This window comes from Pinus tabuliformis, chromosome 2_1 (assembly GCF_031772625.1).
Source record: "Pinus tabuliformis cultivar Carrire ecotype Pingquan chromosome 2_1, CPIR1, whole genome shotgun sequence".
Lineage (NCBI taxonomy): Eukaryota > Viridiplantae > Streptophyta > Pinopsida > Pinales > Pinaceae > Pinus > Pinus tabuliformis.
Window position 1 is genome coordinate 230,016,618 of NC_142299.1, and position 25,005 is coordinate 230,041,622.

Sequence of the window (25,005 nt, forward strand, 5' to 3'; positions counted from 1 at the left end):
GTAGGAATGTGAGAATCCAGAATCTGCATCCATGCAGCACACAACAAAATATAAGTAGCGTCCGTCCAAAAAAATCATCATATAACATTAAGCACATGAAAGATATAAGCTCTTCATTTATTAACTATCTAGAAAAGCAAATTTAATCCTAAAATAGAAATGAAAATGCTGAAAAAACAAGGAGTAAGGTTAGAAATACAGGGGATGCCCCATGGCATCAGATGTGTTCAATATAGTGTATACTGAGCATTTGACTGCTTTCAAGCAAATCTATTGGCTGCTTGTCGGATGTACCATGTCCAATTCTGCATATGGTAGGACTTTTTCCTATCCGAAAATCAAGCTGCTCGCGGCAGTCTGATGCATCAAATCTCTTTCTCGTTCTCTTTCTTTTGCGCTTTTTCTTCCTGGCAGGCTGTATCACTGATGACGTGGAACTTTCTGCTTCAAAGCTCTCAGATGAAGTATGTAAGATATGCGTGAAATGTCTTTCTTCGTTCTGCATCTGCCCTGTAAAGGATGATGGATCAATCTCACAGGTGCCATGAGTTATAACTTGATCCTCTATGACTGGTGGATGAATCTGATTATTAATTTTTCTTTTACCTAGGTCACCTTCAATTATCCACTTTTCAATGGAACAAAGGACCTCATAATAAGATGGAGCTTGTTGCAACAGATAAGGAGGCTCCTGATTTATTGACGTTCTCTGGTTTCTTTCATCCTCTAACCATTGTTGAATTTTTTGAACCTGTATTTTAATGGCATCTATCTAACTAGAGTGTTCAACCTTCATAGCATTGATTTCCCTGGCATGGTTTTCTTCCATATCTTTTATTACTTTATCGTTCTTTTCCTTTATGGTCATCAAGCAATACTGCATAGAGTTTATCTCTTCCTTATGATTTGCTTGCATGGTAGCCAACTGATTATTATGATCGAACGTCATGATAGTCATTTCTTCATCCATAGTTAATAACTTGTTTTGCATAGAATTAATTTCCCTATCATGATTAGCTTTCATGGTCGTCATATTTTCCTCTAAGCTTGATAACTTGCTTTGCATAAAACTAATTTCTGTGTCATGATTAATCTTCATGGCCTCAATTTCCTTAGCATGTTGATTTTGCATGATCTCCATCTCCCTATTACGTTTTTCCAGGTGGGTGCATAAAGTTCTCACATCATTGGCGTAATTAGTTTGATTTATCTCCATATTTTTTACCAGCAGCATTAGTTCTTGTATAATTTGCTTTTGATCTTCCTTTTCATTGTCATTTGTCCCTGCTTTTCCACTATCATGGATTTGATCTGCAATGGTACAAGTGGATGGCACATTCTCATATGAAGAATTGTCTTGGAATCTTTCACCGACAGCTGAACCTTTCATAAGATTACTTTCATTTTGTTGCACAATTTTAGGGGCACAAGGCGAGCTATCTGGATTACCATATCTATCTTTAAAAGCATTGACAATGTCTTGTAAAGAAGTGAAAGAATCCTCAGGACAATTGTTAAACCAATTCAAAGCATCACCTTCTAAAGAAAGGACAAAAAGATGCATTTTGACATCTTCATGATTATACTGAGGGGATCTGCAATATATGATCATTATACGAGTAAACAAGCCTAGATGTCTTTTAACAGCGACTGAATCACCACTTGAGAACAAAGGTAATTTAGAAATGGCCACTTCCGGAATATCATGGAGATCATCAGTAAAATGACATGGTTTAAATGAATAATCCATGATGAATAATGAGGGACCAAATGGATGATAGAAAGAGATCTCTGCTCAAGAAAATCAAGACATGAAAGAAGTGGAGTCGCCACTTGAACAATGAATCTAATTCTAGGATCCAAAAGAAACCAACAAGCAGATATGAGGAAGGCTTCTTGTCTGGGAAAAATAAATGAAAAGAAATGGAGTCGCCACCCAAACAAGAAACGAACTGAAGAGTGATTGCTGATATGACGAAAGATAAGGTGATGAAAAGATCCAAATGATGCCAAAAAATGTTGAATCTGCCAGCTCAAATGAGAGATGAGAAAGATGAAAGAATGATGAGAAAGAGGAGATGAATGTCGTTGAAACGCCGAGAATAAAGTATCCCCGACAACGGCGCCAAAAAATGTTGTCGCACAGATTGTCACGACAACGCTCAGACCGGGGGCTGTCACCTTGATCCCCGATCTCTCCGTTTAAGCCTGTCTCCCGCGGCTAAGGGGGGTAGACCCTATGGGATTATGATGACCAACTGGGGACCAGTTCGGTTTGGGAGACACGAGGGGCAACAAGCACTTAATTGATTTTATTAATTTAATGGACCAGTGCCTTATGAAATGAATGATTAAACGATTATTTACCAGATGCTGCAGAAATATGAACTCATTAACAATCGTTTACCATCAAATAACTCAAACAAAAATTAACTTTTACCAAATGCGAGATGATTGATAAATGCTCAATGGCTTAATGATGTTCCAGCAATTAAACTTCAAGAAAAAATAAATGCTTTGAATGATCATAAAATTTAAATGTTAACCAATTACCACTTTCACATAGCCAACTTATAAACATTTAAATGCATTTAGCTATAGAGAAATGGAACATAAATACCATAAGAAACTCCAAAAAAAAAGAATTTTCGAATTTTTTGGTAAGCTTTTTCAAAAATATTTTTTAATTTATATATATATATATATATATATATATATATATATTTATAAAATTTTAAGTCAAAACTAAAATCCTAAAAAATAAAATCTAATCTAAACTAAAGACTAAAAAGTAAAAAGAAAATTTTTAACTTTTTATGAAATTTATTTATTTATTTATTTATTTATTTTACTGATTTATTTATTTATTTATTTTTTATTTTTTTTTGAATCAAACTTAAACTAAGCTAAACTACATTCAGACTATAAGCTAAAAAAAAAACAAAAACAAAAACCTAAATAAAATTAAAATCAAATCTAAATTAAAAGAAATTTTTAGTGCCTTTATTATTTTTTATATTTTATGATTTTTTAAGTTTAAAATGAAATAAAATTAAAGTCTAAATGAAATCTAACACCTAACAAAATATCAAAGCTAACTTAGTAAATTAAATGAAGACTAAATAAAACAAAGGGAAAGGGAAAATCAAATCTACATCAAAACAAAAATTTTAACCTAGCCTAAGCTAAAACGACATACCAATATGGAAATACCTACGCCAAACCTATACTAATCTCATACACACATAAGATACAGCAAAGTGTCAAAATAAAAAATAAAATTAAAACGTGCTTTTCGTTTGCAGGTTTGAGGAAAATGGGCGCGTGAAGGAAAGACAGAGTCGCTGAGGAGTATGTCAGCGAAGGGGAGTTTCGATTGAACGCTGGCGGAGAAGCGGAAGAGCTGTGACGGCAGGGATGAGGGTATGTTGCGTGGATAGCAGGAAGGGAACGCGAGGTGGATCGATGGACTATGGATGTGGGGCCGGAGAGGTGCGACTGCAAACAGGGATAGATGCTAAGCAGAAGGCGTGTGAGAAATGACTGAGGAGAAGGCAGCCCGACAGGCAGATAAATAGGAGGGCGTGGGTAGAAATATGACTGCGTTTGGATACGGATTCGATGGTGGACAGGGAAAGGATGAGTATGTTTGATGGTTTTGCTGACTTGCTGTGTGTGCAGGTTGCTGGCAGCTGAAAGTTGCGATCAGATGGATAACGTGCAGGTGTGCGTGGATTTGAATGGCCGATGTTGCAGTTTGATGGATGCAAAACAATGCACATCTGAAACAAATTTCCTCCGAATAATGAAACCCCAGATAGCCAATAAACGGATCAGAAAACCCTCTTAAAATTTACCAGGGCTTTTAAAATATTGAACCAACTACTTCAGATTGTTTGCTGAAAACCCTGCAAATTTTTCAAGATCTGTACCTACAACCTGGAATGGCAAAAACAAAAAACAAAAAAACCCAGAAGTAAAATGTGCAAGAAATAAGACTAAAAACCCTAAAACCAGCTAAATAATTACAGCATTTACAGATTTTTGACTCTTAAGCAGCCAAATTTGTCAATAGTCACAGTGATATTATCATAATTTAATTTTAATGTGAGATACTTCAGAAAAACCCTTCATGCATTCATAAAAAATTTCACTGATAAGCCCGGGATCAAGAACTGGCTGGGCTCTTTCAGAAAACACAATCCGGGAGTTCACTGGTTCAGCTGAGAATGGAACAGAAAATGCTAGAACGCAGAATAAATATATAAATATTTTATTAAAAGAGATGAAAATTACAGATGATGTCTGATTACAATGGGGCTTCTGGCTTAAATACTGCCATGGACACCCTTTGGGAAAGGGCATGATCTTATGATCGTGCCCTTTCGCCTAACTAAACCTAAATTAAATAATAAACCTAAAATTAACTATTTTTTACATAACATTGCCTTCCTCTCGAAAGAATGCTTTGTCCTCAAAGCATACGTAACGACGGATGTTGTTGACAAAATGCTTCATTCTCCCAAGAAGCTTCTTCTTCAGGCAAGTCCTTCCACTTGATCAGATATTCCTTGATAGTACGATAACGAAGCTTTCTTTCTCTAGTAGACAAAATACCTTCTGGTTCTAAAATGACTCTTCCCTCATCATCTAGGGATGGAAGTGTTGTTTGCGCTGTTTGATTGTTACCTAGGGCCCTTTTAAGGCAAGATACGTGGAAGACGTTGTGAACATGACTTGTCTCTGGAAGGCTTAAACCATATGCAACTTGGCTAATCTTTTTGTTGATCTGATAAGGTCCATAAAACTTTGGTGCCAATTTGTTTTTTCCTTTCTGTTTTAAGGATAATTGTTTGTATGGTTGGAGCTTAACAAATACCCATTCTCCAACTTCAAACTCTCTTTTGGTTCTGTTACGGTCTGCTTGTTGCTTCATACGATTCCTTGCATTATTTAGATTTTCTTTTAATATTTGGACGATTTTCTGGGTTTCTTCTAGTTGATCTTTAACAGCAGGTAGATTTGTTTGGACCATAGCTAGATCTTTCCATTTCGGGGGTTCATATCCATATAGGGCTTGAAATGGCGTCATTTTCGCTGATGTATGATAGGTGGAGTTATACCACCATTCAGCAAGGTGTAACCATTGAGCCCATTTATTTTGCTTTTCTGTAGCGTAGCAACGTAGGTAGGCCTCCAAACATTTATTGACAACTTCTGTTTGGCCATCTGTTTGCGGGTGATAAGCGGAACTCATATTTAAGTAAGTTCCTACATGGTTGAACAATTCCTTCCAGAAATTACCTTTGAACTTGGCATCTCTATCACTTACAATGACTTTTGGAAAACCGTGCAACTTATATATATTTTTGCAAAATATTTCAGCGATTTCTTTTGCTGAGTATGACTTCTTTATTGCCATAAAGTGAGCATATTTGGTGAGTCTGTCGACTACTACGAAAATCTTGTCCTTGCCTTCAGATACTGGTAATCCTTCAATAAAGTCCATCGAGATTTCCTCCCACTTCTGATTTGGAATGTTTAAGGGGTGAAGTAATCCTGGTGTCGTAATATTTTCGCTTTTATTCCTTTGACATGTATCACATTCTACTACATACTTTTGAATATCACGATTCATTCCCTTCCAAAAGAAGGATTGACGTGCATTGTAGTAAGTCTTAAAGAATCCTACGTGTCCAGCTGACGGTGAGTCATGTAATTCTTTGAGTATCTTAAACTTAAACTTGGAATTTGTACTTAGATATATTCTTCCTTTATACCATAGGATATCATTCTTCCACTCAAATTTTGAGTTATTGGGAAGGTTATTGATTATTGCTGTTACTTCTGGATCCTTGGCATACTCACTTCGAATTTCGTTAAGCCACTCAAGAACAACAACTGACATTGCAAGTAGTGTTGGTTCTTCATCTTTCCTGGATAAGGCATCGGCTACTACATTGTCTTTACCTCTTTTATGTAGTATTTCCAAGTCAAAAGCGGCAATTTTTTCAATCCATTTTTGTTGTTCTTCGGAAAGCGTTTTTTGTTGAAGGAGATGTTGGAGACTGTTATGGTCTGTTCGAATAGAAAACTTACTTCCCAACAGATATTGCCTCCACTTAGCTAGTGCGTGCATGATAGCGAGCATTTCTTTGTTGTATGTGGATTTGAGGCGCTCTCTTTTATTGAGCTTCCTACTTTCAAAAGCTATGGGATGTCCTTGTTGCATTAGTACTGCACCTATACCGAATCCAAAAGCATCACACTCAATGATAAATGGTTTAGAAAAATCTGGTGTTGCTAATACGGGAGCATTAGACATAATTTCTTTTAATTTTTCAAAACACCTTCCTGCTTCTTCATCCCATAGAAACGAATTCTTCTTTAAAAGATTTGTTAGAGGTGCAGTTATATGTGCATAGTTTTTAATAAACCTTCGGTAATATCCTGTCAAACCTAAGAACCCTCTTAGCTTGGATATATTAACGGGTTTGGTCCATTCTTTTATGGCTTTTATTTTGTTAGGGTCCACCTTCATGGGATATAATGTGTCCAAGGTATTCTACTTCTTCCTTTCCGAAGGTACATTTGGACTTTTTTGCGTAAAATTGGTGTTCTTTAAGTAGTGTAAGAACCTTATCCAAATGTTGCAAGTGCTCCTTCCAAGTTTTACTGTAAATTAGAATATCATCAAAGAATACTAATACAAACTTTCTGAGATGTGGGCGAAATAATTCATTCATAGTTGCTTGAAACGTTGCTGGTGCATTGGTTAATCCAAATGGCATTACTTTAAATTCATAATGACCTTCGTGTGTTCGGAATGCGGTTTTTGGTATGTCTTCTAATCTTATTCTAATTTGATAGTAACCTAATCTTAGATCCAATTTTGAGAAATACCTTGCGCCATGTAACTCATCCAACATTTCGTCGATAAAGGGAATTGGAAACTTATTTTTAATTGTTATTTTGTTTAATCCCCTATAGTCAATACATAGCCTGAATGACCCATCTTTCCTCCTTACCAACACCACTGGAGCAGCGTAAGGACTTTTACTTTTCGAGATGATTCCACACCTTAAGAGGTCTTGGATTAATCTCTCGATTTCTGTTTTTTGGTGATGTGGATATCGGTATGGCTTGATGTTAACCGAGTCTGATCCTACCTTGACTTCTATTGTATGCTCAATTTCCCTATTAGGCGGCATCTTTAGAGGTAGATATTGAAATACTTCTTCATGTTTCTTAATTAAATCTTGTATCTCTGGTGACTCTTCACTAGTCATATTTGCAGATAGCATTTCTAACTGATGACATTGTACTACATAAGCAGGTGCTCCCTTTCGAATCATCTTCATCATCTGAGATGATGATACAATTTGATTTTCTGGTGCTTGGAACCCATGTAATTTGTACTTTTGACCTCCCCATTTGAATTTTATAAATTGTACTTGGTGGTTAGCGGCATAAGTACCTAAAGTTCGCAACCATTGGACACCTAAAACTACATCTACTCCTAATGGTACTGTGAAAAATGAAGACTCTAAACTGAAGTCTTGAATTTGTAATTTAACCTTATGGCATTTCCCCAACTTTTCAATCCTCTTACCGTCCGCTACCATTACCTTCATGTTTGGTAAAGGAAATAAAAAAATATTGAGTCTCTTGGCCATGGTTGCATCCAAAAAATTGTGTGTGCTACCAGAGTCAATGAGAACCACCACGTTGTTCTTCTTTATGTGTCCTTTTAATTTTAGAGTCTGAGGTTGTGATATACCTGTCATAGCTGATAATGACACTTGCGGCATACTTTCGTCATCTAGTTCTGGTGAGAATTCTGGGGCATCTTCTGTTTCTTCAATATCAGACTCTTCACTATTTGAATCATTGGTTGCTTCACAATTATATAGGTTCTTTGGTTCCTTTCCTTTAACACACCTATGTTTGGGATCCCACTTTTCACCACAGCGCTTGCATTTACCCTCCTTTATCCTTTGCGCTTCCAAATTAGATTTTTCATCTTCACGACGATGTGGTGGAACATATCTTGTATTTTTTGCGTCTGCATACTGAGGTGTTCTTCGTCTTGCATATGTTTTTTCGACTTTTGACCAAAATATTTGTTCGAATTTCTTTTCGGCTGTTTTTGCTTTTCGTCTTGCTACTTCTATTAATGAAATGTCATGCATCTCAAGTTCTGCTTGTAAATGGGTTTTAAGTCCCGAGATGTATGACTGAATTAAACGAGATTCCGATAACCCAGGCACTCGAGTTACTAAGGTCTCCCATTCTTGAGTGTATTCATCCACACTTCCTTTTTGTCGTAATTTGATGAGTTTTGAAAAGAACTCTTCTTCCTTCATACCTTGGAATCTTTTGAAGAATGCATCTTTAAATCTCCTCCAGCTAATGACGTGTGTTGTCTTTTTCCACCACATATACCAGTTATATGCTTCTCCCTCCATTTTCATGGATGCATGTCTGAGCTTTTCGTCATCGTCAGTGATGTCATATATCTCAAAGTATTCTTCTGCTTTATTTATCCATGCAACATTGTTTTTTTCGTTCCCATCGAATTTAGGGATCTCAACCTTTACCCTCTTCTGGTATGTGGCTAATGGTTGAGCAAAAAGAGGGTGTTGACTAGTAAGGGTATCCCAAAGTTGCTTGTTTATAAGGCAGTGTTACTTGCTTCTTGGTGGTGTGTCGCTGATTTTTTTGGGGATTCAACTTTGTCATGAGAGTCTGTGGACTTAGTTGAATCTGACGAGATGTGTTCTTGATTCTCTTCACCTTCTTTTAATAGCTCTTCGGGTGTACAATTCGACTTTTTACACAGACTTTTCAACATTGTTAAGACTTCTCTGAAGTTTACTCCTGTTTGGACATGTTGACTTTCCATCTTTATCTCTATTCGATTTGTCGTATCTTCAAGATTTTTTATTTTGTCCGCTTGCTCCCCAAGCTTGCTCTCGACTTCATTTAATCTTTTACTGACCTCGTCGTGGTTGTTATTTATCTTTTGCTCTGCATCCAACAACCTTTTCTGGAAATCCACCATTGTCATTGTTGACATTGAGCGGGTTTGCGGAGGCATGTATTTATTTGCCAACTAAAATATTTTTCCTTCCGCTTTTTTTTTTTTTTAAATAATTAAATTAAATTAATTTAATAATTTAATTTAATTAATTATTATATATATATATATATATATATATATATATATATATATATTTAAATTAAATTAATTTAATTTAATAATTTAATTTAATTAATATTTTTTCTTTTTTTTTTAATTATAAATTATAATAATTATAATTTATAATTATTAATTATTAATTATTATATATATATATATATATATATATATATATATATATAATTTAAAGTTATAAATTATATAACTTTTAATTAAATTATATATATAATATATATAATTAATATATGATATATATATAACCAAATCACGTTATAAAATTTTTTTTATATATATATCATTTACTTTTAAACCGTCACGTCTATTGACTGAACCCTTTGACTATTCCGAAATATATCGACTATCACCGCAATTTTTTTAACGGACGCTGTTTTTTTTTTTTTTAAATTCGTGAACGGAAGGAATTGGAACAGTGGTGCGGCTGGGAGAACGGCAATGCGACGGGGTATTTCGGGGGCAGGGTGAAAATTGACAGGCGGTTGAGCAGGGTCGGGGTTTGCGTAGGAACGGTGGAATGGTGATTATGTGCAGTGGAAATGGGATATGCGGAAGCGGACAGAGATGTTCGAACAGCGTGGGTGGAAAGCTACGGTGGGCAGCGACGGAACGTGCTATGGGCACGATACAACGCAGTGAAACGACGGGCAGCAGAACAGTGATGATTACGTGCGGATGGCCAGCGGATAGGAGCAGCGGAGTGATACGGTCTATGCAGTGAACAGCGGGGTCAGCGGATGTACAGCCGGAGAACCGAACTTGCTCTGATACCAGATGGAACAGAAAATGCTAGAACGCAGAATAAATATATAAATATTTTATTAAAAGAGATGAAAATTACAGATGATGTCTGATTACAATGGGGCTCCTGGCTTAAATACTGCCATGGACACCCTTTGGGAAAGGGCATGATCTTATGATCGTGCCCTTTCGCCTAACTAAACCTAAATTAAATAATAAACCTAAAATTAACTATTTTTTACATAACAGAGAACTTCCCCTAACGCCCGGTAAACTCAAAACTAAGATTTCCTGCACAGCTTAAAATCAACCATTAACATAGAGGGAAAAACGATAGAGAAATCCAGATCAAATGGAGATACCTGCCATTATATTTCAGAATCTAAACTATCATTCAAACCCTAGAGATCAGACAAGATACATGTGCCTGAATCAATCTTCATCAAGCTATATTGATGACTGAAAATAAAATTATGCAGAAAAATAAAAGATCTTACAGCATTTCCAGAAGAGTAACACCAGCAAGATTTTTAACCCCAAAGTCTTTCTTTATTGCACAAAAAATGACTACAAGAGAGCTTTCTTTAGCACCAGACTCTCAAATCCAATCTGATCTCAAATGACACCTAGCACCCTATTTAAAGGGAAAAATCCCAACGGCTAGTTCGAGTGATCCATGTCAAACTGATCTCGACTGTCGATGAGGATCAAGATATCTTTTAATCTCATCCGTCAAATTTTTAAATGCATTTTAATATATTAAAAATTGAAATTCTGCATTTATTAACTCAAAAAATTTTACTTATTATCATTTTATTATTATTTTATTATTTTTAAAATTTTATTTTATTTTATTTTATTTTTTAATTATTTTTAAATTTTTAAATTTTATTATTATTTTTATTTATTTATTTTTAATTTTATATATTTATATATATTTTTTAAATTTTTTTTATTCCAATTTTTTTTTTTTTTTAATGGATCATCGAACATAGCCTTTGGAAAAATCACCTAGGACCTAGGACTTAGGACTTAGGACCTATGAGGGGATTAAAACATTTCCTAACCCTCAAGACACTTTACATCATGACTTTTACAATTTTACATCCAAAGGGGGAAAACCCATTTGACATAGACCCTTATGGACCACCCAGTTCTGCGACCGAATATAATCTAGTAGATCAACACACTAGGATTCCCCTAAGATTCTAATGACAAAATTCATTCCGGCTTTGGGGTTAGGCTGAAGGAAAACTCTGCCGATCATGGATCGGTGAGACAAAAAACCTTCCGGAACGTAGATTATCACTAGAAAATTAGGTCCACCTAGGCAATTTACATACATGACTCATATCTGCTAAGATTATTTACAATTCACACATGCAGACTGGGTTTACAACATAATATGATCAAGTCGACGATGACTGTCGAATGGCACGGACATGTCAATCAAGCGCTATCCCTTTTGCGAAGAAGAGGGGGTGTACTTGCTATGGGAAGTTGACATGTAGTGGTCAACACAGTGCACAGTTGATTTTCTTGGAAAATGAACCAAAAAGCCAGTCTCACTTTTCCTTTTGTGTCATTCCCTAGAAAATACCCTGCTCTTGTGAAAAGATTTCTCCTTTTTTCCATGACTGTTCCTTCCCTTTTGTATTTCTCTCCTTTAGTTATATTTCAGTTATTAGAATTTTCAACTGCTTAATGGGTATAGGGAATAGATAGGAGGAACGGAATCATTAGAGTCAGTTTAAACTTTATATAAATGAAAGGTAATAATAAATTTAATCAAAATAAGCAGGGGTCCCACCACTTTTTTCCATAAAACTACCTATAACTCCAAGTAAGAAATGTATTTCCCTTGTAACTCCCATTTTAATAATTAATTATTAAAATGAAATAACATGACACCATAAATGTACGAATTTATAATGTAATAACACTCACTGAAATTTTCACGTATGCTGTAATAGAAATCAATAATATCAAAATTAATTTCCATTATCAACCACATAATATAACTCAAGTGCTTATAATACTCTCTATTGGGACCCCTACTTATTGCTTATTTTCATATTTACAATATAGTAGGCCAAGCAAAGAAGATCATAGTTTATCCAACGCATTGCAATTCTTTGCAAGCTAAACAAGTTGGGCCATATATGGGTCAACAATATGTGCATGAACTTCATCTTCTATATATTAATGAAATTTTTTAGCTGCCCAATACCTTGTGTAAATTGCAGATTTGATTTTCAGCCATCTATATTCTTCATGGTTTATGATTTCCAGTTATATATGTCTCGCTGATTTGACATAAGTAGAGAGTAAATTAACATTTTAATTGAAAAAATAAGGGCTGTTTTACTACTGTATGTACTGCTGTAAATAAAAGTTTTGAATTATGGTTTATACGTGAAAAGATTGCCCTAGAGGGCTGAAACTTATTAGAACACTTTGTTATCTCTTTTGTTGGATTGCCTAGAAGCTTGGGGTTGTTAAGGATTGACATATTCTCCACTCCTCATTTGACGAGCATGCCAGATTTTTGTGGGTCCGACTCCATAAGCACAGCGCCCTTCTTCGAGATAGCTACGTCGCAGTTTGTTACTTTCCCCCAACCTCATCACACTTTGCACTTCACACAGAGTCCGAGCGAAATCCTTTCCTAGATCTTTACACAGACATCCCCCACTTCTCCACTCTTGTTGATTTCAACACTCGTACCAAAGACCTCCAAGTTTCCCTACACAACAAAGCAAAGGACAGACTTTGCCTCCAAGAGTTGGAACCAGAATCTGTAGGTCTCCGTAGGAGTTCACTAGACAGTGATGAGCCCCTCACAGGTTACGGGAGACATCTCTTGCACCTAGGTGAATCCCATGGTCTCTTGTGAACAGGCTTCCCTACTTTCTGGGTTCCAATGACTTTACTTGTTTCCCCCAAAGTGGAGGGGGGGGCAATGCTGTTGACTATGTCTTAGCCAACCAAGACCTTCTCCAGCATATCCAGCACCTCTCAGTCTCTCATCTCCCCTTGGAAGACCATGCCCTCCTCACCTTCTCCCTTGCCCTCTCTACCTCCTCCTCCTCAGTCCTTCCCACCAACCCCCCGTACTACCTTTCTTTGTTATAGAGATTATGGAAACTCCTATACCATTGGCCTCAAGGAATTGCTCCCACACTCCATTTCCCACTTCAAGTCACTAAACACAACCACAGCCAAATATGAGATACTTCTCACTGCCTTAGTGGAGGCAACCCTAGACTCCTACCCCCACTATACTAGTAAATACAGCCATAAACCCCATGGATCCTGTCCCATGAACCTTTGGTTCAACAATGAATGCAAATCTCTTCATAAGTAGTGTCATCTCACCCTCAAGCAGACCCAGCTTCTTCCCCCCACCTTCACAAAATTTATCGTCAACTCCTCCGTAAGAAGTGAATCTTTCTTTCTTGGAGGAGAAGGAAACTTTGTGAGGCCCTTTGCCACTCACCAAGAGCCTTCTAGCATACTCCTTCCTAAACACCACACCATCCCGCCTAACCTCAATCCCCAATCCTTGTTCTCCCACACAACCTCCCTCTGTGACATTCCAAGACAACCTATTATCCGCATCCCCCATTTCCTCCCTCCTTATGCCACCTCTTTCTCTCTCTATATGTTGCTTTTAGCATTTTTTTAGGAGATGCGCTTGCATTATCACATTGCAGTCATACTTACAAATGATGGGAGTCGATCCGCGATGTTGAGAATACGTATGTATCCCCTAACTGTCAATTGATAAATTTTTTGCTTCAATTCCATTTTCGTAAAAAAAAAGAATGGATTGATTCAATAGAGTTTCAGGATATGGCAAAAATTGAACCAATTTGTTCGTTTTGTTTCATCAATGTGAAAAGATTCTACATCTCGTATCGTATTTTTCCATAGGTTAAAACCAGATGTTCCTCCAAGAAGATAGGTAGAATCCGACCAATTTTTCTTAAATGGTCAGAACGAATCAGAATTATTATATGAACCATGAAAATGAAAGAATGGATCTAATTCTTTTTTCTGACTCGAAAAAAAATGAAGCCCTGGAAAACAACAACAATAAAAATTATGATCAAGAATTTGTCCATTAGTTCATCTCTAATTCCCGATAAACAGAGAGGATCTGTTGAATCTCAGGTATTTTATTTAACCAATCGGGTCCCAAGACTTACCTAGCATCTGCAATTGCATAGAAGAAACTATTATCCCAAAGGGGTTTGTGGAAAATTTTGAGCAAACATAAGCAACTCTAGTTTATCTATCCAAGAGGGATAAACTTCGTTACGATGATTTAATTGGTCAATTGGGTATCAGTGGGCTAAAAACCCGTTAATTTCGAAGTTTTTAATTCCAATCCAATTTTTAGAGATCCCGGATCCAGTTGTTTTTTTTTTCTTTTTCTCATTTAGAAAATGAATCGAAGAGGGGTTACAAATGATCATGCTTGCTGAAAGACCCCCTGATGATTAGTATGGGTACTCATTATCCATCGATACACGTCATTCTTCGACTTATTGCTAGATGGTAAAGATGTTATTCATTGTGAACCTCTCTATCAGATTATTTACGTGAGGGGGGAGGAAGAAAATTGTTTAGAACCAAGCAATATCTCCCATATGTAACGCAATGGGATTATTGCGCTACTATGTTCGCAGAGGCAATAAAGGTAAATGCGCTGAAAAGATCGATCGGAAAATATGTATCCCAAAGGGCTAGCTATAGCAGAGTGATTATGCCAAAGTTGGGTCATATAGCTTTTTTTATAGCCTGGTTTTTTTCATGGCGAATATCGATGCTCGAACTTTTTCTTCTTATATTTTCCAAAAACTCCATTCTCTTCTATTTTTGGAGAGAGGGACATGATATATGATCTATTTCTGCTACAAGTATGCGAATGATGCATAATCATTATATCACATGAATCGTTTACCTATGAGTCTATGACTATTAGTTAAACCCCCCCCCTTGGGCATACGCCCTTCAATAACTAGATCTTGCCAAAGCTAGATCTGGTCAAATAAAGAGGCCGGGTTGATTCCAGGTTGGCCTCATATTACATAGATATAATTGACAATGGAAAAGAATATGATATCCATTGAAGGGGAAGAAATGTACTGCTCAAGCAGAAAGCTCGGGTACTGAAAGAACCTGCGAGAAACCGGGAAGCATTCGCTAATGAATGGAGAGCAAGCAGTTACTTATCGATCAGATCAAAAGGATGAGCTACTTTCCCATTCCCAACATGCCAGCCATGCACCAACTGGGGCTCGGTCCGTCCTTCATTCCTTTCTCCACCACCCTCTACCTTACTTACCTCGCATGCAGCATTCACCGTCGGACGATCACCTACACGCCCATACTGGGATTGATTATTCATTCAATCATCTCTGAACCATACTCTTCTTCGATCCCATTGACCTGCTTTTGTGGTCACCAGTTGGACATTAATAAATTTACTTTACTTCTACTGATGTTTTGTATTATATTTCATATCAGCCCTAAGGCTGAAAATTCACAGGGTTAAAATCCAAGAAACCTCTAGTTAAGAAAGGAAATCCATTCTTCCAAAAATTTCAGCATAAAACACCCACTAGGTTAGATTGCAATCTAACAGATTGCAAAGAAAAGGGTCCACTGCAAGACTAGGTTGTAGGCACTTGAACTGTAACACAGCATTAGGTTGTGGACCCTCCAGCTATACCATATTGGTAGGTTGTGAGCTAAAGAATGTTGCAACAATGGAAGATGTTGCACAGTTAGGTTGTCAGTTGCTGAAAGGATTACAAATTTTATACACAACAAAAACAAAAGCAGAAAAGATAGAAGTGGCAGAGGAATCAAAAGAAGATAAATACTTATAATTGATGTTCTGTATGATGTCAATGATGTGATTTGCATCTAACAGTGATTATAAATAGCAGGGTCTCCCCTTGGTTCATGGAAGTGTGCACCTTACCCAAGGATGAGGTTGGCCTTGGTTTGATTGATGTTGCCATCCAAGGTAGCATTCTTGCGGCCATGTCGGTGGTGCATTTTCTTGAGGGTTCAACACCTTTGTAGGTCTTGTTTCAACATCAGGTGGTTTCTACTCGACATAAAGGTAAAGTCTGAGGGGTTTTCATATTACAGAACATTATCTTGTCAAGTCTCAAGCTCTCTCATTATCAAGAACATTTGGTTAGTTTGGTAAGTTGTTTCCAATTTGGTTCACTAGCACTGGGAGGGTGGTAGGGCAGGTTGGGATTTTGCTTGTCATCCTATTTGGAGCTGAAGGGAGCAGCGTTATTGTGTCATGGAGTTACTTCGCTACCATGCTTACAAGCTAAGTAGGAAAGGCATCTTCTTCTGGGGAGATTTGTGGGATTCTACCTCTCGTTCTTGAAGGAGTGGCATTTTCTTGATCAAGACTACGGTGTCCTTAACATTGAAAATCTTTTAATTATGGAGTTGAGAAGAGATATTCTAAAGTCAGAGCTATTAAAAATAAATATTGGGATGCCTTAGCTGTTTTGAAGGGATCAGGGATGGTGCTTTGGTTGACTGCACTTACAGTCTGACTCCTGATGACTATACTCCGTGCTCCACTAAAGCCACTTGTTATCCCTTGTCCTTAGTGCACATTGGCCCTCCCAAGATCCAAAGAATAAATGGCAGCATAGACTTCGCAGTCTTTGGTTAGTTCAGCTTTCTCATAAGATGAAAGTTTTTTCTTGGTTTGTAGCTTATCAAGGGATTGGGCAGGAGTGGACAATCTAATGGCCTTTGTCTTATTTATCGTCAGTAGGAGACAACAAAGCATTTTTTCTAGGACTGTCAGTTTGCCAACTGTGGTTGTAGGTATATCGAGGATCAGTATTCATTGTTGCTTCAAAGCAAGATTCATTGGTGTTCTACATTATTTGGAGATTGCCACACTCAAGTTTGTCCCGCATTTGCAGGGAGATGGCATTGCCTAAGGATCTCATCCTTATTTATCCTTTGAAAAGTTAGGTGTGACGTTGTATTTTATCATGAGGTGAGCTCTCTGTCTATCTTTTCTTCTATGTTGGGGGATGATATATTTTGCACGCTCTGAGATATGAATGCTCTATTGACAAAAGATCCCAATCTTTAGATCCAGCAAAGTAATCTGATATTATTTCAGAATTAGTTGCTTTGTGGAAGAGGTTATTATGTCCATTATATACATAACCTTCCAGCTTTTATATAGTTTTTTGTAGTATTTTTCAAAAAGAAAAAGTTTCTAACCCTCAGCCATGTGGGAATGGTGCTTAGAGAAGGTTCAATTCAAGCTTCAATGACTTAAATACAAGGATCTCCCTTTTCAGTAAGCTCACTGTTATTTCTAAGATTTTGCAAACTAGTCGTATCTATTATGCCTCTTGTTGGTTCCCAAACAAAACTCAGCTAGAAAAGCATATACGGTGAAAGGGATCTTCTTATGGTCCCTGGAATCTGCGTATTGGGCAGAAGGAATATGACTAGGGCTCATTGACATATATATGCAATGGACTATTCTAGCATCAAAATTGGAGGCACCACGGAAAACTCCTCACAGGATTGCTCGAGCTAATAACTTAGACAAAGTTCAGATTCACTTTTCCCTCTATGATATAACTGGTTCTCCTCAGTTCTCCTCAAATATTAAGATCATCCTTATGAGCCAAATATGGAGGTGAAAGGGGTCTTCCTATGGTCACTTGGAATGTATGTATTATGCCAAAGGTGGAGGATGGATTAGGGCTTACTGACATATATATGGAGAGGAATAGTTTGGCAGCAAAATGGGTGGTAAGGTATCCTATAGGGAGGCCCCATGGAAAACTCTCCTTATTCACAGGAATGCTCAGGCTAGTCACTTAGACTAAATCCGGGTTTAGTTCTCCCTCGATGATATAGTTGTTTCTTCTCAGTTCTTCGGAAAACAAGGGTCTTTTGATCTCAGATGCATTTGGGAAACCTGGAAGATGGTGGCTAGAGGCAGAAGAGGGTAGGATCTTCCTTTCCATCCTATTTGAACTTGGAAAGACTAAGGTCAACAAATTGTAGAGTCCTAGATGTCAGGTTAGAAGGTTAAGCAAAAGGGTATCTATTGTGGCAGGATCTTTGGGACATTAATCAAAGGGAATGGATAGAGTGAAGGGCACTTGCTCACTCCAAAGCACTATTTTCCTCTGATAAAGTGATCATCTGGGAGTTACAAGTAGTTACTGCTAAAGAAGAATCGCCAAAAATTAATGGCACTTTTCAAAATGGATAGAGTGAAGGGCACTTGCTCACTTCAAAGGACTATTGTCCTCTGATAAAGTGATCATCTGGGAGTTACAAGCAGTTACTGCTAAAGAAGAATCGAAAAAATTAATGGCACTTTTCAAGAGCCTATTTGGAAAGATGGTGCTAAACATATGCCAAACTCAGTTTTTTAATACCTAAGTAAAACAGATATACACTCATGCATAGCCCCTATTGTAAATGCAAAATGGAGATCTTCAGTTAGTGAATCTTGAAGGATGGCAAGGACGAGCAATGTTTGGTCCTATAAGCTTTCTGACAAACCCAGTATTTCCCTGGCTGGTAATGTATCAAGAGTTGCCCACAAAATCAAGGCTTGCTAAAAGTGGGTTTTCAAATGATAAACATACTTATTATGGATAGGCAGACTGTTACCAACCATGTAAGCCTTTGTAGGGATGTCCACCACAAACTAGAGTAAAGTAGATTTGAAAGCTAAAAGATATCAAATCACGCTAGATTGAGCGGTAACAGTCTGCTTATCCATAATGAGTAGGATCATTTCCTAAAAATGTCAAGGATCCCAAATTAAATGGGGAAACTCACTTGTCCATACTGATATAACACCATCATCTAAAGGATTCAAATCCTTGTGGAAACTCTAAGTTAGTTTTGTCCACGAGACATGTTAGCTCAACTTGATAGGAGATAAGATTCCTAGCATGTTCTCTCCATGGACTCAATAAGTGTTTAGGTTCAAACCCCATCCACTAAGTGCATCCCCACATGCTAGATGCAAGTAGGGCAACCTAAATTCTATCAGTTAGAATAGGGGAGGTGGGTGTTAATCCCTTCAACCAATTATATCAAGAGCCTCCTCATAGCCCTCAAATAGTGACTACAAGGCCTTGCAAACATTTACAAATGCAGGCACTGATCCTACTTTACAAAGGATGATTCATAATGGCACACAAGGGGAAGAAATGTCTATTTAATCATTGAACAGTAGAGATCGGTGATGCACAGGGTCAATTGAATCTTTTATTATATTAATATATATAACTCTGTGAGAGACCACTCAAATTATATAATATTTCTCCATGCAGGGTTGGTCAAAGTTGGAATTCAGATGTCAAGGTTATAAAAATCCTCATATCGACCTCATTTTCATCATTCTTCATTAAAGCTTTATTGAAGCATTGTAACTCTTATTTTCTTTATCTTCGTAGCATCTTTAGAATGGATGTACAATTAACATGCGCTAAATTCTACGCTCTCATGAAACTTCCCTCATTGATTTCAGCAATCTTTAAAAACTCTACCTTTTACTACTATTAAGCTTAATCCATTTTTAAGATGTTGGATCAAAAGTAAATCTTCTTTATAAGTGTAGATAAAAGCATGAAAAAAACAAAATTTTGAATGGCTTTAGAAGCAAAGAAAAAAGCACAAAAGATAAATCTCATTGTGAAAACTTCATAAGATGCAGTCCCCTACAACAAAATGTCATATTACCTGTATCTCTTGATTATAACAAGAAATATATGTTTGTGAACTGTATCTTATATCTTTGTTCCTATTATCAAGAAGGCAGAGAAAATATTTCACCTATCTAGCAGTCGTTGGTGATCGAAACTTGCATCATCTGCACTAGGTATAGCTCCATTGATCCGAGGAACAAGCTGCCAATCAAATACAATTCAAAAATCATTACAAATTTAAAGATGAAAAGGTGTTCATGTTATCCTGCAGTGTGCACACCGAAAAACCAGATAATTAAACAATAATTTTTCTATTAGAAAAGAATGTTAGAGATGCATTTAAGACTCCAGTCATAGAATGAGAATAAACAACTCTAAAGTCCTACTAATACCTACTCAGATGAAAGCTCTATACATGACTATTTTGGATAGATTTGAGCATATTGCCATTGGAAGTCAACACGTTGACAACTAAGAGGGAGAAAGATTTTAAATGTTTATGACCTTCAGGTCATAGGCTTCTAGGAAGCTACAAAAATAGCATTGAACTTCAGGGCTCAGCTCATCAGCTTCTAAAAAGATACAGTAACCAAATACAACAGGGAAAGTTGGTAAACCAATTCTGCCTCAATAGATAAGCAACAACATAAGTATTGGGCAACCTACCTGCCTTTAAACAATTACGAGCATCAATATTAGCTGAACAGTTGGTCCAATGGCCTTGAGGCTTTATCAGGATCAGGTGCAAATCCTATGTGAAAGTGGCCCAAGTAAAAAAACTTATTATGTTTTCTAACACTCCGTAGATGATATTAATGTAGTAGCAATGACCACTCATCCATTAGACATGAGAGATCCCTGTGGAGAAGAGACCTGTACTTTCCTACAGGGTAGTAGCAACTGCAATGTTATTACTTATTTTTTATTTTTTTAAATGATTTATTTATTACCTCAAAAAAAGTACAACAGAGTACAAGATAGTTATACCATGCAAACAACAGAGGAACCAGGAAGTCCTTGTCAACGGAAGCTAGAAAGGCCATCAATGTTATTATTTTACGTGTGAATAGTAGGTTTTCCATGCATTTTCAGGCAAGAAATAATCATGGATAATCCATGTGACAGAAGTCTAGCAAATAGAAAAAAAGGATTTGATTTTTTTTTTTGAAAAATACTTATTATATTTAAAGGAAAATATTTAGGAAGAGCTGAACAAAAAAACTGTACAATGAATAGAAGGGTATATACAACAAACATCATAACCTCTTTCTTACTTAAAGCGACTAATGATGAAATACAATCAGAATATGCTGCAGCATCCAAAGATTGACCATCTTTGATCAGCAGAGCACCCTTGGCCAGGAGCTGATGGGGTACCTCATCCTTCCATATAGAATAGAAAGAAGACAAAGGGCTGACCTCATGATCAAAAACTGCTTCAAAGATTACACCTAAGTTTCCAAAGAATAAAAAGAGTCGATAGCTTCAAGGTGCCATGGGATTTCATGTGGAGTGCACTCTTGAGTTTCCCTACAACTAAAGGGACTCGAGAAGCTTATGGTCATTGTGAATGACAATCCCTATACCAAGAAAATAATGTCAGTATCACTTCATGGCTTGATCCAACACACATCTCTCAATCATACACTTGGTAATTTAGAACAGTGTTTTAAAAAGCTTTAGTGGTATGCAACGAGTTTTCACGATACATTAATATCACACTCACGGCATGCCTAAAGGCATCCATCTTGATCTTGAAGACTTTTTAAATGTTACGTAAGTAAAGAACAGGAGAAATCACAATTCAATGCTTGATCTCATCGGACACTTCCTACTGTGTGACATCCCAACTAAAATAGACTTGGTCAGAGTTTAGTGCAGTCAAAGAGCGTGTGACATGGGAAAACTATATGATGAATGTCTTAGGATAATTTGCCATTTCCACATAGCTTTGTCTAGTATTAATGGTCTTCAACAATGACCAATTGACAATGGCTGAAATCTTCACTAAATCAACGATAAGTCCATCTTGGTTCATGCATAATCTAGTATAACAAGTTCTATCTTCCCAAATGTACACTTCTTCAAGTTCACAAGTAGCTTCTCTCATTGCAATGTTGTAAACAGTTTTTCCAGATGTTGCAAGTGGTTCACCTTTCACTGTTCAAACTAGCAGGGGTCCTAGGAGGGAATCTTAAAGGGGACAATTGCTAGATCAAGGGCAACAATGGAGCAATAGCCCATTGTCACCTCAGCTAAAGCTCCCTCCTCTTTACATACTTTCACCGATGGGAGGGGAACTGGTATGATAGGGATCACAAAGATGAATAGATCAATGATAGGATGAAGGGTGATCCTAGAAGCCTATTCACAAGAGAGGCTCAAGATTGTGGCTTGCTTGTCTTGAAAGACAAGATGGAAGGCTCTCTAGGAAGGGCTTGGGGAGAATTTCAAGGGTTAGGTTTTCCGTATGTGTCTTATAAAAGATATCCCTAAGCCATAGAAATCCCTTGGAAACTTGGGTTCCAAGTGATCTTTGAAGAAAGAACCTTGATAGTGCATGGGACCACATGGGACCAAGTGGACCCGAGGTTAGGTCAAGAGAATAGGATTTAGCAACCAATGATATACTTGACCTAATTAGGGAGGGGAAAGCGATCAAGGAATGAATTTTCAACGAAAGGAAATGCAAGGATCCTAGTGAGGTTTGTAGCCTAAGGGAAACCAAAGGCAAGAATTGGTCTTCAAGCTAGGGCTTGCGATATCTCAAGATTCCACTGTCAAAATCTCATGAAATTTGGCAAGCTTCTTGAGGTCGCACTAGCGCAGTTGTGGACCAAAAATCAAAGTATTTGGATGGCTAGATTGTGAGATAATTGATGCCCTAGGTGACCTATGTAGTCTAGGCCTAGAAAAAGAGGGGAAGGTGAAAGAAATAAGCTTTAAAGTGATCTTCAGAGGAGAATCAATGCTTTGTCCATTGGGAGAGATGGAATCATGGAAGATTTAGAGTTTGGATTGATTTCCACTTGTCAAGGAGGCCTAAAAGACAACTTCATTGGGCATTAGGGTTTAATGGAAGTAGCTTCAAGGTCATTTATACTTCGTTCAACAATATTTGGTGACTTGTCAAGACAAGGATGTCTCTAGGAACATTCATTCATTCAAATATGGCCTAATCATGATACAATACTATTTAAAGATTTAATTTCCACCATTTCATTCCAATAAAAGCAGCGAATTAAACCTAGAATAGCGAAAATCCCAATATCATGAATGCAGCAAAATAAAGAATCAAAATAGCATTAACATAGTACTTACATGTAAGAAGAATATATACAATCACCAAGATATGCCAATCATAGAAGCTCCAAGACAAAGAAGAATAACCAAACATCGAAATTCATCCATCCATCCAAAAAGTCTCATCCTCAAAAGATAGCGAAAATCTCAAAAGAAGATATGATCCAATCCAAGTGATGATACAAATGAATTCATGTCCCTCCTATTTATACACTCATTAAGAGTTCGAATTACCTAATTTGAGCCTACATTAGCCCATCAACTAAAATAATGTGCAAATAACTAAGTTACCAGGATTCGGATACGGATTCGGGTACGGATACGGATCCGGATCCGGATCCACTTGATTTTTGAAAAGCCAGGATTCGGATACGGCAAGGAAACGACAAGTACGATTAATATAAATATATTTTTATAATAAAAATTTTGATATTAATGTCCAAATTTATTGTGATCACTATCCATCAACAACAATAGAGTTTATATTATTATTATTATTATTATCCAATTTTAAAGTCACAGCCAAGCCAGACACCAAATTGGTGTATGAGACCCCCTTGTTTGTGGGACAAGGGATTTGACTGCTAAGTCTACGAAGGTGTACATACTCTACCCCCCTCTAGTTTTGAACCTATGACCTCATGGGAGTAAACACATGCTCTTAACCATCAAGCCCACTCAAGTTGTATTGTGTCGATGAATTTCATAAAAAAACATACAATACTTCATAATTAAAGTAGCATTAATTATTTTATAAAAATTTAATTATAAACTATAATATATTACAAAACTATTTAAATGATAAATAATAATAATTTAATACACATTACTTTATACGAATTAAATAATAAGCTTATAATATATAAAAGTTTAATATAAAATATAATCTACAAATTTTAAAACTTGTACATAACAAATTTGATATATTTTAAATAATTTTAATTTATAATATATATGGACAATAAAATAACAATTTTTTTATATTTTGAATAATTGATTTATAATATATATACATAAGAAAATTACTTTATAAAATTATAACATTTCTAAACTAATATAAATAAAGTATAACATATTTAAAAAGTTTTAATTAAATTAATGTAAATAAAATATAGCATGGCTATAAAAGTATAATTAAATTAATATAAATAAAATATAGCACATTTATAGTTAAATTATAATATTATATCATATCCTAGGAAACCGGATTCGTCCTAAACCCCCTGCGAATCCCGAATCCGGCGAATCCGACACGATTCGGTCCGGATTCGTGTCCAAATCACAGGACACGTCGTGTCCGAGGGCGTGTCACGATTTTCAGGGGCGTGTCGCGATTTTAGGACACGTGTCCGGTTTCCAGGACTCGCTAAGCTCAGCGCGGGTATGAAAAGGGCGTGTTTTCTCATTAATATTTTCATTTGGTAAGTGATTTGTGCTGTTGCAGCAAGGAGTAGAGCATTTTGGCAGCTTCATGATCAAGTCTAGGCCCTAGTATTGATATGCTATTCATGGTAATGTTAAATTCTTAAAGTAAAAGTGACATTCTCCTTAATCTTCATTTTCATCCTTTTACTTAAATTTTTAACATTACCATGAAATGACTCAGGATGTTTGAGAGTGGTTCCGGCCTCATTGGATTTCATATGGAGAAAGTAGAATTTTAGATTTCATTCAAAATCCAGCAGACTTATCAGTTTTTCAGGATTTTAGGATTGGGGGATTGCAATGTTTCCATTGAATTTTGTCATGTATTAGGGTATGGAACTCGTATTTAATCAAAAGCACCAAACCAAGAGCTTCTGAATATGTCGCTCCCACTCCCGTTTTCGCTCCCGCTCCCAAGTAACACTGTTCCTGATGATATGGGTTTGGACACCACTGTTGAGTTGGCATTGGCCAACATGGATCTCAATGATCCAGTGCTAAAGCCTGTTAGATTTGATGACTTATAGGGGTCAGCCTCCATACCAACAGATGCAGAGGCGACTATGG

The 25,005-nt window shown here is 36.7% G+C and overlaps 1 protein-coding gene across 1 annotated transcript in view; it reads right to left on the reverse strand.

Moving 5' to 3' along the window:
• LOC149199567 (OVARIAN TUMOR DOMAIN-containing deubiquitinating enzyme 12-like) overlaps positions 1-25,005 on the reverse strand; it is a 223,619-nt gene that overhangs the window by 147,570 nt on the left and 51,044 nt on the right. Inside the window, exon 3 of the mRNA XM_089402487.1 lies at positions 19,838-19,911. Coding sequence (XP_089258613.1) covers positions 19,838-19,911 — 74 coding nt within the window. The remainder of the gene's footprint in view (positions 1-19,837; positions 19,912-25,005) is intronic.